The 19,714-nt window shown below is 36.3% G+C and overlaps 1 protein-coding gene across 1 annotated transcript in view; it reads right to left on the bottom strand.

The window, feature by feature from the left end:
- The window catches only part of IRAK3 (interleukin 1 receptor associated kinase 3), a 52,941-nt gene that overhangs the window by 21,406 nt on the left and 11,821 nt on the right, over positions 1-19,714 (bottom strand). Inside the window, exons 2-8 of the mRNA XM_081060199.1 lie at positions 18,404-18,586; positions 13,709-13,773; positions 13,008-13,062; positions 11,800-11,951; positions 7,594-7,658; positions 2,729-2,843; positions 1,691-1,809 (exon numbers count right to left, since the gene is read on the bottom strand). Coding sequence (XP_080916325.1) covers positions 1,691-1,809; positions 2,729-2,843; positions 7,594-7,658; positions 11,800-11,951; positions 13,008-13,062; positions 13,709-13,773; positions 18,404-18,586 — 754 coding nt within the window. The remainder of the gene's footprint in view (positions 1-1,690; positions 1,810-2,728; positions 2,844-7,593; positions 7,659-11,799; positions 11,952-13,007; positions 13,063-13,708; positions 13,774-18,403; positions 18,587-19,714) is intronic.

The following is a 19,714-nucleotide window of genomic DNA, read 5'->3' as shown; positions in this document are numbered from 1 at the left end:
AGATGCCAAAAGGGCACATCCAAATCTCCTCACCTGCTGTTAGCTGTGGAAAAACCCGTGACCCAGGCAGAACCTGGAAGTATAGCGCTCCGCCCGGATGACCCCTTTCCTATAGATGATGGCCTTCCCTGTCCTCGTCCCATCAAGTACCAGGACCTGGACACCCTCTCCCGTCTCACCCCTTTCCTGAAACTCTGCTTTCAGGAGAGGATTTGATGAACTTAGTCACACAAAAGGAAAATGAATAATGTAGTACTGTATGGGATTGAAAATAAGCTCATGCTCACTTTATGTTTAAACCAAAGGAAGAACATGTACAGCAAAATCCCAGATAGTTATTGGTTTGTTTACTTAGTGAAAACATATTTGAACACCTCCTGTGCTGAGCTGGTTGTGTGTTAGATGGAACAGGGACTGTTTTACGTTGGGGTGGCCACCTCAGCCCTTTGGAACAGACCTCAATGGTTGACTCTACCAACCTCCAACACCTCTACTTTCCATCTATGTCCCCCATGCTGTGAGAATGCATCAATTTCATGCTGATGTATGGGGTCACTAGCGATTGAGGAACTACCATACTGCAACAGGGACAGACATCTATGGGTGGTTCCCCCCATTCCTCTCAGAATAAATGAAAATCTATGTTTTCCATATGGAGTTCATTTCACCAGAAGAACAAAGAAGTAAGCAATCAGTCCTTCTCTGTCAACTCAAAAGCACACTAAAAGCTTTTTTCAAGATACTAGGAGATGGTTCAGAAGAGGGAGCAGCCTTTTAAATTGAATCTTCCCTGCTATTCAGCAAAGGCATATTTACCTATTTTTAGACAGGCTGAAGATGATGGGCACATAGGAAAAATTCATCGGGGGCAGAAGGGGCTGCTACAGGCTACCTACTCTATGAATGATTCTTACATCTACTGAAGAAGACGAAAGATGGAGATGTTTCTATCTAATTTTCTCATATCTCAAAAATAAACACAGGCGTTGCTGCTCGCCTCATCACAGGTGAACATATACAGGTATGAGGCAGCAGGCTCAGTGGAATGAGCAAGACTTTGGAGACTCAAGGACAAAGAATTTTAATTGCCATTTACTACTGTTATCTTGCTCGGAATTCTCATATAAGTAATTCACTTAACCGTTCCTGTAACCTCAATTAAAAAAAAAAGGTGAGATTAATACAGGTTCAGTTCACAGTTTGCTATCAGGTATAATTAATAAAGCACACAAAACCATCTAGCCTACATTATTCATTAATAATTCCCAAAGAGAATATAAACTCTCCCTTTAACAACATAAATGTAGCTTTTTAAAATTGGCAATTTTTTCATTAATAAAAAGGTAAGATTTAAAATACTTAGATGAAAAAAAATAAAATAAAATAAAATAAAATACTTAGATGAGCATTTTTAACACACACACACACACACACACACACACACAGGCCAGGGAAACTACTGTGTTTCCCCGAAAATAAGACCTAACTGGAAAATAAGCCTTAGCATGATTTTTCAGGGTGACATCCCCTGAACATAAGCCCTAATATGTCTTTTGGAGCAAAAATTAATGTAAGACGTGGTCTTATTTTCGGGGCAACACGATATAGACTGAAAATAGTGTGAAGTCTGACTCACCTGTAATGATGAAAGGGGCTTTCAGGTGTAACCTAAAGCTCTGGGATAATTTACCTTGATATACTGCCACAGATGACTGAGCACGGATCCATATTGTGCAAGTACTGAACGGCTCTGGCTGTTCCTATTAATACATTGATTCGAATGTGCCAAGAGAGTGGGTCTGTGTTCCCCTAAAAAGACAACAGTCATTGGTTTAGTTGCGCTTTCTGAGTAAAAACCATGTATGTATTCATCACATAGATGTATGCCAGAATAGAAGCTGATGGGGAGGGGGCGTGTGGTAGGTTTACCATAACCTATTTTTAATTCAAGATAGATTTCTCTCTACTCTCAATGATGGTTCCAGACCTCTGTAGCCAATGAAAATACCCAATAATTTAGTATTAGCTTAATCAAAATATGGCTCATAAGGTATTTATGTTTAAAAGTACACTAAATAAGATTTTTAATTATTTGTGGCATAATAGTGTGGATAATTGGGAATAATCTGGTTTTATTTTCATCTTAATTGAAACATAACTTACCTATTTGATTCTATTTTTAAACTTATCTTTCAAAACCATGGCATTTATTCAACCTCCTTCTCTTTAAGGAGTCTGCATCACTTTTTTTTTTTTTTTCTTTAAGGAGGGTGCAGCTCACAGTGGCCCAAGAGGGGATGGAACCAGCAACCTTGGTGTTATTAACACCAGGCTCTAACCAACTGAGCTAACCAGCCACCCCTTGAATCGCTTTTATATCTATTTGAATGGTACCTTGTGTAAAGTTATACAAATAAAAAATATCTGGGAGATAAGGGTAGTTGATGTAAATTCATTTGAGATACAGAACCAATAAGGAGTAAGGACCCAGCAAATCTTTTGGTTGTCATGTTGCACAACACACAATGGCTCAGGTATTTATGCAGCCTTCTAAGAGTAAGAAACTAATTCATGGACAAGTCCTCAACTTCCTTGGGAAACACATTGTTGGCTGTCCCACGTGAGCACACACTGGCCTCCCAGTTCTCACCAAAGATTTCAGCAGCTGCCCAGTTTCAGAGGGTTTCAGAGGGTCAGAGTAGCAAGCAGAGTAATGGGTATGACTTACTACGCACTGTAATCTGTCCAAAAGTGATCCATTTCTCATATGTGGATAAACCAGGCAGAACTTCTCACTCTCTGTAAAATATGCAGCCAACTCCAGTATATTTGGATGATGAAATCTTGAAACAAAAGATTTTTAAATTCATCAAATTGTTTATTCGAATAAGAAATGGACAACACTCTGGTTTGGGGATGGGGAATAGGTCTGAAACAATATAAATTTGGCCAAGGGAGAAGTAGTTTCCTTGGACACACGACACAGATTCACTCTCCCAATTGGTCTAAAGCATTCTAACAAATATTAGCCACTCTCTGATTGACTGTGACCATGCAAATATAAGTAAAATATCCAAACGTATGACATAAAATTTAAGAAAGTGAAGAGTTCTTTTTTTTATTATTATTAAACTTATTGGGGTGACAATTGTTAATAAATTTACATAGATTTCAGGTGTACAATTCTGTATTACATCATCTATAAATCCCATTGTGTGTTCACCACCCAGAGTCAGTTCTCCTTCCATCACCATATATTTGATCCCCCTTACCCTCTTCACCCTCCCCCCATAAAGTGAAGAGTTCTTAAGATGTGGGGTGTTGGGAACTTTAAAACAGACAACAGTATTGTATATTATTTCTATCAACATGAAAACCAACATGACTTATTTATTAAATAAATAAAGATAATGCAACTGAAATTATCCATTCCACTGCTTTAGGTCGATACGTGCAAGTGAAGTCATCCAAATGGAGGAGTACAGAAACTTGTTTTCATTCATCCATTTATTGAGCGTTACTATGTCAGGTCCTGTACTAGGTATCAGTGAACCAGCTAAAAGGGTTATCCAGTGTCTTCACAAAGTTTGTATTGCTACCTAAAATCCATGTGCCTAGGAAAGTTTGATGATGAAAAATATATTACTGATTTTTAAATCATAGAATTCTATGTCAGTGTACTATATATTTTACACATTTTCAGGCACCTCTCCTTAGAAACTCTGTCTTGAGTGCATGTGTCCTCACTTTGAAAACCGGTGAAACCCAGGTAACAACTATGAAATATAAATCATGTGAGATTCACACATTCTGTGAACCTGGTTCAATTCTTCAGTTATTTATTGAACATCTACTATGCCACAGGTATGCTTGGCGGTATTAAAATAAACAAAACTATTTTTTTTAAAAATGCTTCTATTTATACAGGGTTATTATTCGCTTCTTCAGGAGCAAAATGTTGCTATAAAACATGTACATATCTCCCTTTTGAGTCCGTCTATTCTTCCTTCCTCAAGAAGGGGTGTGTGTGTGTGTTGTGTGTGGGTGTGTGTGTGTGTGTCACAGAAAGACTTTTATTTTTAAATATGTCAAAAACTTCTGTGACACAAGATCCCTGCACCTATTATAATCCAGATCACATCTATAAAATGAAAAGCAATGGACTGAAAAGGAACTGAGCTAGTGTATTTGGCTGCTTAAACAGCTGACCTATGCCACTAGCTGGTTGATTCTCCTGCAATTTAAAATAATTTACTGAAACAGAAACTTTTTGAAAAGCAGTAGATATAAGACCTCGTATAGACACAGCCATGGCTTTCCTGTCTCGCTCACAGAACAGAAATGACCATTTGCTTATTTTTAAATATTACTGATCAAGCAGAACAATGGACACTTTAGAAGTTGTCGAGGTATGGAACACGGAGGTGCCACATGGAATGATTGCTGGTTTTAATTCTATTGACCCATCTCACCCACCAATTCATTAAAAATTTTTAAGTCAGTGGGATTTTAGATTATCTGGATCTGAAGATCAGCAGATCTGATACCTTTTCAAATCAATTCAACAAGCATTTCTCAGTGCCTACTGCAGATAAAACACGCAAGGTACCACAATGTGGTACAGCAGACAGACTTGAATGACAGACAAACCTAGATTTGAATCTCTGGCTTTCTTTTTATCAACTGTGTAAAATTGGGTAAATTATTTCATCTCTATGATCCGAATTGTGTCCTTCCCAAATCCTTATGTTGAAGCCCTAACCCCCAGTGTGATGATGTTTGAAGATGAGGTCTTTGGGAGATAATGAGGGTTAGGTGGGGTCACGAGGGTGGGGCCCTCATGATGGAATTAGTGTCCTTATAAGAAGAAACACCAGAGAGTTTGCTCCCTCGCTCTCAACCATGTGACGACACAACAAGAATGCGGTCATCTGCAAGCCAGGAAGACACCCCTCATCAGGAATCAACTCTGCCTTGATTTTGGACTTCCCACTCTCCAGAACTATGAGCAAATACATTTCTGTTGTTTCAGCTAGCCAATCTATGGAAGTAGGTAAAATATAGTACCTACTTCCCGAGATTCTTATGAAAATTAAAGATTAAACATTTAGCCAAGTTTCAGATTCCCAGAAATTATTAGCTCTTTTCCCTTCTCTTGAGGAAAGAGGAAAAAAGGAATCAGAAGCCACATTCTAAGGAGTTTACAATTCTATTTAAAGCACGAGGATTAAGTATTTCCCTTAATATTAAATTAAGAAAACTCATCCTCAGGTCTCAGTTTAGCTGTTACTTTTTCCAAGAAGCCTATCTGCTACCGCCCCCAAGTTACCATTTCCTCTTCTTCGGTGCTCTGTATATCCTCATCTTATCATTTAATTAACTGAAATTACCTATTTACTCATGTACTCCTCTCTTAATCCTACTCCAAACATCTCAGACACTATATTCTAAAAGGAGAAGGCTGCATCTGATGTATTCATTATTAAATGTCTGAGGAGAGGACAACTGAAGATGATTTAGGAAATGAGTTGCATCTTGTACAAAAAGGTAGAATCTACCTCAGTTTCCGCATCTGTAAAACAGGGACAATAGCAGTACTTGCCTCATAAGATTGTAGATTACCACATAGGTAATCCTATGGTTACCTCATAGGGTTAAAAAGTTAATACATGTAAAGTTCTTGGTATAGGGACTAGAACTAAATAAATATTAGCAATATAAATGATAATGATGGCATACCTGGAATATTCAACATCACAGAGTTGTGAATTCTCTCTAACTTGATATATAAATAGCTCACCAGAATAAATCCAATTGAATCAGATATATAAATATTAAATCATAAATGAAATCATAAAAGTACTTGGGGAAAAATGGCAATATTATTTTATAACCTCTCAGTGGGAAGGCCTTTTAAACTATGATATAAAACCCAGAATCCGTGAAAGAAAATATAGATTAAATTCAACTGCACAAAAAGCATTTCCACATGGCAAAACTAGAATAAGCAAAGACAAATGACAATCTGGTAAAAATTATTTGTATCTCACAACATAAAAATAGGGCTAATTTTTTCTAATATATAAAATGCTCTTACAAACCATTAAGAAAATTACTCAACAGCCTAATAAAAAAATGGACAAAGGATATTATCAGCTATTTCATAGAAAAGGAAATATATCTCTTAAAGTGTGAAAAGATTCATTCATAATAGAAAAAGAAATTTAACTATACTGAGAAACCATTTCCACCTAACAGATTGGTGGAAATTAAAAGTTAAGAATAAACACTGTATTGGCAAGAATGCGAGGAACCAGGCACTCTTACATATGAGTGATGTAAGTGGAAATTGGTGTAACTTCTATTGGAGGACACTTTGGTAATATGTAATACACTACCATTTGACCCTATAATTTTATTTACGTAAAATTATCTTATACACAAACAGGTATGAAATAACGTATGTACAAGGTTTTCTTGGAGCATTATTTAAAAAAAATAAAAGATTAGAAAATAACCTAAAAGCCATCAATAAGAGAATGTTCAATTAAATTACAGTAAAGCAGACAATGGGATACTAAAATAAGCAAAGTGAACAGAGTATTTATGCTACCTCTTGTACACGAAGGAGAAAATAAGAAAACAAAATACATATATGCTTACATATAAAATATCTCTGGAGAGATACACAAGAAACCAGTAACTTGGTTGCCTTTGGGAAAATCAGCTGGGTGGTTGGATAATAATAGTGGAAGAAAGTATTTTCTTGGTTTACCCTTTGCACTTTTGCAATTTTGAAATGTTTGAATTTAGTACTTACAGTATTCATAAGCAAATAAATAAAGCTTAAATATAAAAACCTTATTGCACTTTTAGTTTTTTATTGACTAAATGATATATGTTAAGTTTTTATGAGTAGTGTCTAACATTTTGATTTCTGGTCCTGGGTATAAAAGAAGGATTTATATGCCTCCCCCCAGTCACATATTGGTTTAGAAAACATCTGAAAAGAACATTTTCTATTTGTAAAGGGTGATGGGTGAACTCTATAGGGTTAGGGGCCTTCGATGAGGCAGGCTGCACAGCTGCAGATATGAATATATATGAAAATGAAGTCATTTTAGTTCGTCTCCAAGGACTGACTCTCAGGCTCATGAATGAATTTCCAGAAAATAACAGGCACATCAAAAGTACTTGATTCTTTTGTCTAAAACTCTCTTCCTAAACAGGGTTATACTGATAAAATAGTTTCTTGACTGAATGTCTCTAAGGAAGGGAGAAATGGTAAAATGTATACAAGTCTAATCTTCTAAGAACTATTTTACACTCAGCAGTGTTAGTCTCACATGATTTAGCTCACTCCCCTGTGACAGTTTCTTGTTAAAATATGTTGAAGTGAATTATGCAAATGCCTATTTTAAAATGTATTCTAAAATATATACGAAAGCAGATGTCAAAAATATACCCTATGTTCTAATATCCAACTCACATTTATTAAATGCCAACCATGTCAAGTTCTGTGCTGCAGAATCAAAGATGAACAAAGATGAAAACCAGGCACAAAGGGAGAAATTCCAGACAAAATATACTCACAGTAGTAAGACTTCAAGCTCAGATAAAAATCTCTTCCACTGTTTCGTACATTGCATTTTTTTCTCCTAAATATCATACAGAAAAATAAGAAAACAATTAAGGAAAGAATTTCTGTTTCTAGCATTCTTAACCCAGGGTCTATAGTCTCCCAAAAAGATGAACTTTTTTTTTTTTTTTTTTTTTTTTAAGGAGGGTGCAGCTCACAGTGGCCCATGCGGGGATCGGACCAGCAACCCTGGTGTTATCAGCACCACACTCTAACCAACTGAGCTAACTGGCCACCCCAAAGATGAACTTTTTGGTACAAATGCAAATGAACATTTTTCTGGGGAGAGGAGCCTTAGATTCAATCAGAGTTTCAAAAATCCATTAACCCCAAAACAGATTTAGAACCACTGCTCTTGAATTAAGTTTTTCATACAATGTACCACGTTGCCATATTGTATATTCAAACTCACCATATTTTGTACAATTTACATAAATTAAAAAATATTATATGTATTCAAAGACAATCCCATGATGGTTCAAAATTTCCCCACTTGGTCTCATAAAAAACATCCAGTCTGTGATAACCATATTCTAGTTAGAAGTGATTTCACTAATTTGGCATTTATGACTTTGATCATTTGAATATATTGGTTCACTTTTACCTTTGTATTAATTTTGTAAAGATGGGCTTACTAAGCAAATGAAAAATATACCTCCTTACTTCAAAGAGGCTTCAGAAACTAGCCCCGTGCCTGACATAAATACTTACTGAATAAATTAATGAATTCGATAATATTGTACTGAACACCTCCTCTATAGCTGGCACTGTTCTCAATGGCTTCACACACCTTGCAGCATTGCATGTCTCTGAATCTCAGGCTCCTAACTTCTAGAAAGAAAGAGTTAAATTAAGTGTGCTCCCGGGTGCCATCAGCTGTACGTTGTTCTATCATTTGCAAATTCCTAGACAGGGCAGAGTGTTTAGAGCTCTCCGTCCTCAAGGAATAAAAGGAAAGAAATCCAGCAAGGATTCTGGAAGCTGTTTCTCAAGTTAACCGAGGAAGTCAGAAACAATAAACTAGGCTGACATATCATGTTTGAGGACATCTTCATGAGAATTCATATTAAAAAAAAAAAAAAAAACCTTTGTTGTGGGATCCAAGTGGATTGGGTCTCACGCCCACTCACTATCTTGTGACTTTTTGTCATGTAACCTCCCTGAGGACATAGTTTTCTTAATCTGAAAAATGAAGGGGTGAGTTTTTGTGTTCGTGCTAACCTAGCACTCTTCCTGCTCAAGTGTTGTCTGTGCACGAGGAGCATCAGTGTCACGGAGAGCTGGTGACACATGCTGAATCTCAGGTCCCTGCCCAGATGTGCTGAATCAGGATCTGCATAGTAAGATGGCCAGGTGATTTGGAGGTACCTATCTAACCCATCTGGTACATTTCTTTACCTCAGTCTCTCTAAGAAAGGTTATGGAAGTTAATGTCCAATTTTACAAAACCACATTTCTTTTAAAAAAAATGCTCTGAGGCTAAAGCTTCATTAAATTATCTCACCTTTCCTGATAACTGCGTGGGTAGGTGTGAGTGTGTGCAGGACTCTGTACAATCTTTAGGACTTTGGTAAATTTGTTATCTCTTGTCATTTTACACCTAGAGATTAGCAACTAAATTCATGAAAAGGGCATATGTGCTTCATTCAGTTCATCCAACAAACATTTATTGAGCAACTACTATGGACCAGGCCCTGTAATAAGGCACTGGGATACAAAGATACTGTGTTTCCCGAAAATAAGACCTAGCCAGATAATCAGCTCTACTTTCTCTTTTGGAGCAAAAATTAATATCAGACCCAGTCTTATTTTACTATAATATAAGACCGGATCTTTAATATAATACAATACAATACAATACAATACAATACAATACAATACAATACAATATATAATACTGGGTCTTATATGAACTTTTGCTCCAAAAGATGCCTTAGAGCTGATGGTTTGGCTAGGTCTTATTTTGGGGGAAACAGGGTAAATAAGAACTCTTTAAAGAAAACCACGTAGTGTGTTGGGAGAGGCAGACGAAGAAATCAATACCATGAGATAATGCTATGATGCCGTGGTTACACATAGAAGGGTCACCAAAACCATGTGGAGGAGTCAGAGGCAATCAAGGAAATGATCCTTGTCTCTGGGACAGAAAGGGAAGCAGATCTAGAGGCAATGACACCTCACGCTGAAGCCAGACTCCTGGGAAGAAACCTCCCAAAAGGGAGTATGAGTGGGTGGTAGCTGCAGAGAGAAGAGGAGGTAGATGGATGGAGCCTTTCGAGATGTGGCCCTGGGGCTCAACCAAAAGAGAAAGTACAAATGGTGTCAGGGACACACTGGCCCTGAGAAACAGGCTTCGTTTAAGCCACCTCTAGGACACCCGCATTCTCTTTGTTGGATGGCTTTTACCAGTACTTAGCTTCATGTTTTTTATTAGACCATTCAACTTATCAGGAACCTTGAGATTCTGGAATCAGAACTAGTGGGCAGAACACAACTGGAGGAAATGGAGAAATCAGGTAATTTTTTTTTAAAAAAGTCCCTGTAATCTAAGCTGCAAAGCAGGATTCACCTTAGATCCCTCCTTCTCCCCTATTTCCCCAGGCCTACCCAACATATCCCTATATTTGGTCCATTTCATCTCATCTCTTAGACATGCCTTCTCCTTGTTGTCCCCTTTGCCTCTGCCCCACCTTACAACAGTGGTTCTCAACACTGGCTGTACCTATGAGCCACCGGGAAAGCCTTTTAAAATACTGATGCCTGCCACCACCACCACTATCTGACCTAACCAGAGGCTAAAAGGCTCATTTTTTACAAGTTCCCTAGGTGATTCTAATATTAGGGTTGAGAACATTGGGTTAAGCCCTCTCCATTTTTTTAGTGTACACATCTGAAACATCTTCCTGCCAGGTCTTTTCACCTCCAGTCTAAATTCTCGCCATCTTTCCTCCAATGCCCCTGCTAAGTTCCAGTCCATCATCTAACCTGTAATCCAAGTTATTTTTCAAAAACACAAATCTAGTCTTTTCATTCGCCCTCTTAAAGATCATCCACGGACTTAACCTGTCTTTCCAGTATCATCATCAGGCATGGCCTTCTGACCCTCACAGTAAACTCTACTCCACTGAGTGATGTGTTACTCACAAGTAAGATGTAGGCTTTCAGGCCTCGGGCCTCTAGGCCTTTGCACCCACTATTTATTCCACCCCCAAAGATACTTCCCCTCCCTCGCTGCCTGCCAAAGTTCCACTCATCCTTCAAAATCCAGCTGAAAGGTAATTTCCTTTCATCTACTTTTCCATTTGTTTATTGCAGAAATGTTTATTGAGTGGTTCTTCTGTGCCAGGAACTCTTCTGGGTGCTGGACGCACCCCTCCTCTGGCGATATTTTATGTGCTCCCGTGACGTTTTGGACAAATCTCGCTAAAGGACTTCTCACACTGCCGTTTAATCTTTTCCTTAGTTGGCTGTTTCCCCCTGTAAGAGGATGAACTCCTTATTGATGGAACTATGCCTTATTCCTCTTTGGAAGCTCAGTACCCAGTACATAGAAGGAGTTCAGAAAATGTTTACTGACTGTTGATTGACCGTGAAGAACTTGAGCAGCTTTTTTGGGGTGTGTGGTGTGTACCTGTCTCTTCCTGTCTCCTGAGTTAGATCCCTCGACACCCTTTCTGCTTCACTGGCTGCAGTCTCTCGGCTGTCTCCTAATCTCCTACTCTGATCATTACCTTGATGTTCCTATTTAAAGCCTCCTCTTTTTCACCCTCCTGAACTATGATAGAAGACAATTTATAAAGTTGCACAAAATGCCAATCTGTGGCTTAGTCTGTGAAGTCTCCTAGAGAGGGCACTGTCCATCCTAAAACAATCCATGAAAACTGGTGCAGTCCAGCGCACTCTGGCCATCTTAAGCAAGGCTTTTCAGAAAAGTCTTCCTCATGCAATACATCTGGGGATGGGAAGAATTAAACTTCCACATTCCTGCAAGACAGGCATTCATTTCTCTACTCACCTGAGGTCATATATCTTATTTCCATTTATGAAATTTTATTTTCAAATATACCTCTTTTAAATGGTGATGAAAAATGACACATTGTAATATGAAATATGAGCAAATAAATGGAATTGATATCCTGTGGTAGTAATTCTTTCCATACCTGTTTCAATACTTTAATGGCATATGTTCCATTTTGGATCTCCGCTCTGTATACTTCAAAAATCTCCCCTTCTCCAATTAGGAAGTCTTTGTGGAAGTGTTTGGTTCCTTCTATGACATTTTGAAAGCTGATAGAGGATTTAAGCAATATTCCTTAGGAAGGAAAGTAGGGCGAAGATAAGTTACCTTTTCTCTTTTTAAGAATCAATGCCACCATTATAAAGATAGGATTTTCATTTTAGAAGCACATCAGAGCCCAGTGGAAAGTCAGTCAGGTAAGGCCCAGGCACCAAACTGAAGCCCATCATGTGCTCTGTGCACATCTACTCAGGTGTGGCTCCCACCATCCCACAAAGCAAACGGCTTTTTAGTTATATGAACAAAGCACTATGATTCTATCGCCTTTCCAAAGAGATCGGCCAAAGAGCTTAGTTTGGGAAACTTCCAAGATTCTATTTGTTAGTCATTAGAACTATGAATCTAAAACCAGTTAAAAATAAAAAACTATATCAGTGAAAATCTTGATATGACTGAAAAACTTTCTCTAAGCATGACTGATGGAAACATGTTGCATGAGCCAAATTCTCTTATCAGAGCCTAACTTTGTCTATTTTTCCACATTCAATGTTTAATTGAGACTTTATTGTTAAACCTTAAATAACCAAAACTTTGCTATTCTCTTCTGAACCATAGAGTGACAGAGATTAGGCAAGGCAGCCTTAATGGCCATTAAAGTTTATCTGAGTGATTCCCAGGTAGAACTAAATTATTTTCCCTACTTATAAAGTAGGAAAGTGGATATGGAAAACAAATAGATTTTCATAGTGGCTTTCAGAACTGCTCTACAAACATCTCTAAAGATCTCTGCCAAGTGATACGCAAATTTCTAAAATATAAAACCCAACATAATTTTTTAAATGTTTTCCTATGGCACATAAAAATATCAAATTTCACTAACAGAAAATAAGAAATACCCCTAAGTGAAGAGAACACAATTAAGTTCTTCATTGGCCAACGGATTGTGAATATAACAATAATATATCATCCATCAGAACTGTGTCAGTCAAAATCGGAAATATTTCAATATCTATGAAAATTTTATTCTGAATCTGCATATTAATGAACAGTTATTGGATATCTCTCCCTCTGAATTCACTTAAAGGAAAGCATGATTTAAAAAGAAGTTAGGGTGTTAAGGTTTTTTTTTACCTTTTTTATTATGTTCAGGAATAAGAACATTATCCACTGTGACTTTGGCTGTTTCCTAAGAGAAGAAATACACATTACAGTGATTGCACTTCATAAGTCTAGAAAGAACATAACCTCAACAGAAATCCAAAGCTCCCCCTGGGACTATACAGTTCAATGGAGTGAAATCTAATTTGGAGAAAAGCTAGTAGAAAGCAAAGTTGTTTTATTTTATTGTATTCAACAGTATTCATTGCCATATATATTTAAGGCTTCCAGATCAACTGTAAAAACTCAAGTATCAATGTCATAGTCAGTTACAGTCAATTTTAAGTGACTTCTATTGCTATAAAAATGATCACTGCTAATTTGTTTTAATCAAAACTAACAGCAACATGCAAAACACCAACTAAAACAGGAAAATTAAAAGCTGAGTTAAGTCAAATGCATAACTCACAGCACTCTTAATAATTCTAAGTCTCATCTCTGAGATGAGTGAGACAGATCACTAAAAGGAAAAAGCTCTTAACTCCAAACATTTACATATCTCTAATTTTCTGCATCTCCCACTAACCAAAGAATAATGAGAGTTAAGGCTTTTCTACTTTTAAAAAAAATGTACCTGCAAGTCCAGCATTTTTCTGTCTCATAATTTCATTCCTTATGCTCAATTGTATATGCAACAGAGTTCTAAGATGATTATCTATGCACATATACTCTACCTTGGAGAATATGTTTGGAAATCCATCTCCCTGATGACTTTGCTCTGAAGGATTCAAGATTGCTCCTGAAAGAGAAATCAGGGGAGCTAGATACAAAACTATTTGCTGTTCCTAACAAACTTTTTTTTTCTTTCTTAGACTGTGAAAATAAATGCCTTGACAGTAGTGTTCATTTCTAAAGCTCACTTTCATTCCCATTGAATAGTTACAAATTTATACGTGTCTATAGCTTTCTAACGATCAAATATTATACAAGCATACTTGGGTTCACTAAATCTTAAATTATTATTACACATTATTAAAAATATTAAAGTATGAAGTAGAAAATTGAAAGGAAAAAGTAACATTGTTATTTTTTGCACACATATTTTAAAACTTTTTACAATTATGGGATTATATCTCCCTGGGTTAGTTTATTTTTGTTCCATCTTGTGCCATAAGGTATTAGAAGTATACGTGTGTGTGTGTGTGTGTGTGTGTGTGTGTGTGTCTGTGTGTTATCCACCACAAACACCTACCACCCTTCCCAAATTGTAGACTACAACTTCTGTCTGTTATAGTTCTGTCTAAACTGAGGTAGTCTATGTACAAAAGATTCCTACAAAAGATTAAAACCCTGAAATATTTTGCAGTCACTTCTGACATTTTGATCCAGACTTCAAAATTTTTTTATTTCATCCTCTAATTTTTCGTAGATTATGTTCTAGTATTTCTTAAATTATTTTGCTTAGAAGACTGGCAACAAAACACAATCAACTGATAACAAATCTCCTTGAACATTATAAATCAATTAGACCTAACAGACACCTATAGAACATTCCATCCAAAAACAGAAGAATATAGTTCACAAGTGCACACTGAACATGCTCCAAAATAGACCATATGTTAGGTAATAAAATGAGCCTCAGTAAATTTGGAAGGGTTGAAATCCCTCAAAGCATTTTTTCTGACCACACCAGAATTAAGGTAGAAATCAGTAACAGGAGGAAATTTGGGAAATCCACAAATACATGGAAATTAGACAACACACTCATAAATAACCAATGGATCAAATAAGAAATCACAAGGGAAATTAGAGGATACTTTGAGACAAATGAAAATCAAAACATAACATTTCAAAACTTATGGAATGCAGCAAAAGCACTGCTTAAAAGGAAATTTATAGCTGTAAATGCCTACCTTAAAACAGAAGAAATGTGCCAAATCAATAACCTAAACTTACACCTGAAGGAACTAGAAAAAGAAGAAGAAACTAAACTGAAGGAAGCAGAAGGGAGAAACAAATTAAGGTTAGCATGGAAATAAATGAAACAAAGACTAGAAAAACAAAATCAATGAAACCAAAGTGAATTCTTTGAAAATATCACAAAATTGACAATCCTTAAGTTAAACTGACTAAGAAAACAGGAAGACTCAAGTTACTAAAACCAAAAACAAAAGTGTAGACATAACTATCAACCTTGCAGAAATAAAAAGAATTATAATGGAATACTATGAACAACTACATGTAAAAAAAAAATAGATAACTTAGATGGCATAAACAGATTTCTGGAAAAACAAATTACTGAAACTAACTCAAGAAGAAATAAACTATCTAAATGGACCTATTACAAGAAAAGAGATTAAATTAATATTTTAAGACTTCCCACAGAGAAAAGTACAGGTCTGGATGGCTTCATAGGTGAATTCTACCATTAAAGAAGATTTAACACCAGTTCTTCACAAATTCTTCCAAAATAAAAGAGGAGGTAACAATTCCCAAATCATTCTAGAGGCCAATATTTTCCTAATACCAATGCCAGACAAAACATCACAAGAAAACTACAGACCAATATCCCTTATGTATAAATGCAAAAATCCTGAACAAAATATCAGCAAACCAAATCCAGAAACATATAAGGATTACATAACATGATCAAGTGGAATTCATCCCAGAAATCTAATATTGGCTTAATAATCTGAAAATCAATCAGTGGAATACAACATATTAATAGAATGAAGAATAAAACTTGTAAAATCCTATAACCTATCACAGTAACAACCATAGGAATAGAAGAGAATTTCCTTAATTCTATAAAGGGCATCTGCGAAAAGCCTACAGATAACATCATACATAACTGTGAAAGACTAAATGTTTTCCCCATTAGATCAGGAATAAGAAAAAAACAAAAATACCTGGTCTTGCCACTTCTAGTCAACATTAAACTAGAGATTCTAGCCAGAAATTAGGCAAGAAAAAGAAAGAAACATCCTGAATAAGATAATGTTGTATAGAAAAAACTTAAGTTTGGGGGCTGAAAGGACACTAAAATTCATTATCCTTTTGTTGCCATAAAAAGAGAAGACAATACTTCATTGTCATATAAAATGGAAGATTCAAACTGGCGTTCCTAAGAAGCCAGCGGAAAGCTATGGATTTCATGTCAAAACTAAAAAGCAATTGCTGATCACTGAAATATAAATGCAAAATGTGGTAGGTAAGGACATGCAAGCCAGAAATAGGATGACAGCACCCAAGTTTGGATGCTTTTGAAGACTCACAATAAAGTGTTGGGTTTTCATAAAAAAAAAACAATGAGAACAAAGTAAAGATTCTGGTTTCTTGAACAACTTGGTTATGCACTGGTATCTGAGGGAAGGCTTCCAGGATGTGAAGAAACTACCTAGTGGCAGCCACCTGAATTACAGAAATAATGACCAGAAGGAAACACAAGGCATTTCTCAGTAGGGCTTGTAAGAAAATCCAAGTCTACAAAGTGGTATCCGGAGGTTGGCAAATGAAAGGTAAAAAAAATTTCTCTAAAATGAAAAAAATCCCACCAAACTGAACAATTTTAAGAAAAGGTAGGCAAAAATGGACATTTGTTTGGATAACTGATAACTCTGTCCATGGGAGCAACAAAGAAAAACTAACTATTTTTATGCATTTTCAATTAGGAGCTCCAACTCCTAAATCATTGAGCAGTTATCATGGGAGACATCTATCTGTTCAGCAGGTCACACTTAATGTTTCCGAGAAATCAACACACCGCTGTTTTTAACAGGCTATACAATTAACATTTTTAAGATAATCCAAAGCATCCACTCAATAAATTGCAATTAAATAATGCTATTTTCCTCAGCAAAGGACTCAAGCAAGTCGCTATCTTCCTCTTCATCTCAGATCTACCTATCTCCTGGTACTAAGGCAGTAAATAATTATCTTTCCAGCACTCAGTTAATCTCCCATTTTAAAAAATGAAATCAATTTTGCATGTGCAACAGACTAGGAATCAGCCAAGAATGTGGAATTTTTGTCTACTCACAGTCCAGATCATTTTCTGTTGCATAAATAAACCAACATATAGAGTGAAAGATACCCTGAAATCTATTCCAGAACATTGAAGTATAAAACATACCCATGTGTCCTATCAAAATGGTGTGAGTTTATATTGTAAACAGTAAGTCATGAGGGTGGTTTCAGCGGCTGAAAAAGGCTCAGATAATGAAAAGGCATTGAATTTATAGTTCCCAGGGACTCATTGCATTTGACTTGATCGGTCAGCTTCATAGTGAAGCATTGTGCTATATGAAACTAAGTGAAGAAATAGTGTGCAAAAGACAGAAGGGATTAGTCAAGTTATACAGATAATATCATGGTGGAAGCCTACTGGAAACTGTCTAACATTCCATTAACATGGAAAACCAACAAAATATAAGTCAATCTGAAGCTACAGTTTTCTGGTACAAATCCCTCAGGATTTCTCTGTCTGTGCAAAGCTTCTTTGGGTAATAAGGTTGACGCTCAAGTGTACTAAGTATATTATCAATGAGCATGTGTGCAAATATACAGAACTAAAATTATGCCCGAGTGAAACAGGCTAAGAATAAGGATGTTGATTCAAAAGAGTTTCCAACCTGAGAGCCCTGAGTCTATAACATAAGACCCAAGATCACTCAAGATCATTCTTGTTGAAGTGAATAAATCTAAAGTGAAGTAACAGAACAGGTGACATTCGGAGATTATTTTATTGACCAAGATTGAATGGAGAAAACTTCATGAGCTTTACTTCTCAGGCTACTCTAAATATAAGGCATGATGTAACAGGAGAAACAAACAAGACAGAGGGAAGAATTAGGCCACCATGGAGTGGATGGTAAGCAGATAGGGCAGAGTTAGAGACCATGGGATAAAAAGAGCAGTGTGAATGAAAGAGAAATCCCAGGGTTATTCTGGAGGTATCATTTGCATTAAAATACAGGGGGGAAATCCAATCGTATTTTAAATTTCTAATCATACGATAAAACAAATTATAGCATTATCTATATTTTACTTATATTGTAATTCTGACTATGTTTATAAGTCAAAGAGTTTTAGAGTTTTGAATCAACAGAGCTGATTCGCTTAGCTAAGAATGTAACATTTAAAAGACTGTAGTTCGTGGGTGAAAAAAATGTTTTTAAAACCCTAAACTATAATGTGGTAGAAAGGAATGTCTTGTATAAGTTAGGTAATAAGGAAAGAGTCACCAAAAAAATAATAAATTAATTAAAAATGTGAAGCTATATGGACCCCTTCATAAAAGCCACAGGTAAGAAATCAATGGCATATAGAAAGATCAGTCAATATCTTGAATAAAATGCAATATTTATATTTACAAATTACAATTTCCTATAAAATAGACCAAGAGCCCCATCGTAAAATTCAGTATTTACCATGGTTTGCAATTAAATGGATAACTCGATGATGCCCCATCTCCTGGAGAATCTGTAAAAGGTCACCGATGGTCTTGTTTTTCTGAGCCCAGGACCAAAGTATTTCTCTTGTTCCGCTTTTACCTTGGTCTACATATTTTTCAATGTGACGGACGTCCAGCCAGCTGCTTGCAAGTCGCTCCGCTGTGGAAATTGCAAGAGGAAGAACCAAAGAACAGTTTATTTTATTGGAATACTTGTTTTGGTGCACCTTATGTGTTTTATTTCATTTTGTTGACAATTTTTTATTGTGAATTAATTTTAACATATACTCCTCACTCAACTACCCCTAATGTTAACATGTTATATAGCCACAATACAATTATCAGAACCAATGATGACTACACTGCGGACCTTATTTTAATTTCACCAGTTTTCCACTGTCGTTTCTTCTAACAACCTATTCAGTTTCCCGCATTGCAATTAGTTGTTATTTCTTAATCTCCTCCAATCTGATGTTCCTCAGTCTTTCCTTGCCTTTCAGGACAGTGAAATGCTATTGTATCCTTCTCAGTGTGTAATATAAGACAATAGCAAGTGTCTTATCATGGTGATATTACTCTTGATCGTTTGGCGAAGGTGGTGTCTGCAAGTTTCCTCCACTATGAAATGATGTTTTCCTTTATAATTAATAACTGTTGGGGGAGATACTTTGAGACTATGGCAATATTCTGCTTCTCTTCAGATTTTGCCCACAAATCTTTGCCTCTACCAATGAATTTTGTTTATCATAATTATTACTGTGGAGTTTGTGCAATGGTGGCTTTCTATTTTCCCTCTCTCCTACTATGTTCACTAACTGTAATTCTTCTGTATGAAAGTGCTATCCCTTCTTCCCCATTTGTTTAATTAATTTATGTATTTATATTGGTATGGACTTGCAGATATTTATTTAATTCTATAAGCTAAAATCCAATGCTATTATTATTAATTTTGTTGCTAACATTGCTCCAGATTTGTCCACTTAGGTTGGCTCCTGTGTTCTTTGGACAAGCTCCATCATTCTGGGCAGACTTCCTTATTTTCTGGCTTCCAAGATGCTGTAAGCCCATTTTGTATTTCCCCTGCCCCAGCCCTGTAATTAATTACTTTTCCAAGGAGACTTTGTTCCTTTTTTTGGATAATGGAGTTTAGAAGGCAAGATCTAGGTGCCAGATGTGCTTATTTCTGCCAGGGTTCCATTGCTTCTAAATCCTCCAGACAGATATAGCTAGAAATATTGTATGTGCACTAATCCACATATCTACATTTCTGTCTGTATGCCTATTAAAA

This window comes from Rhinolophus hipposideros, assembly GCF_964194185.1.
Source record: "Rhinolophus hipposideros genome assembly, chromosome: 9".
Classification (NCBI taxonomy): domain Eukaryota; kingdom Metazoa; phylum Chordata; class Mammalia; order Chiroptera; family Rhinolophidae; genus Rhinolophus; species Rhinolophus hipposideros.
This window is presented reverse-complemented; position numbering and strand designations above follow the sequence as displayed.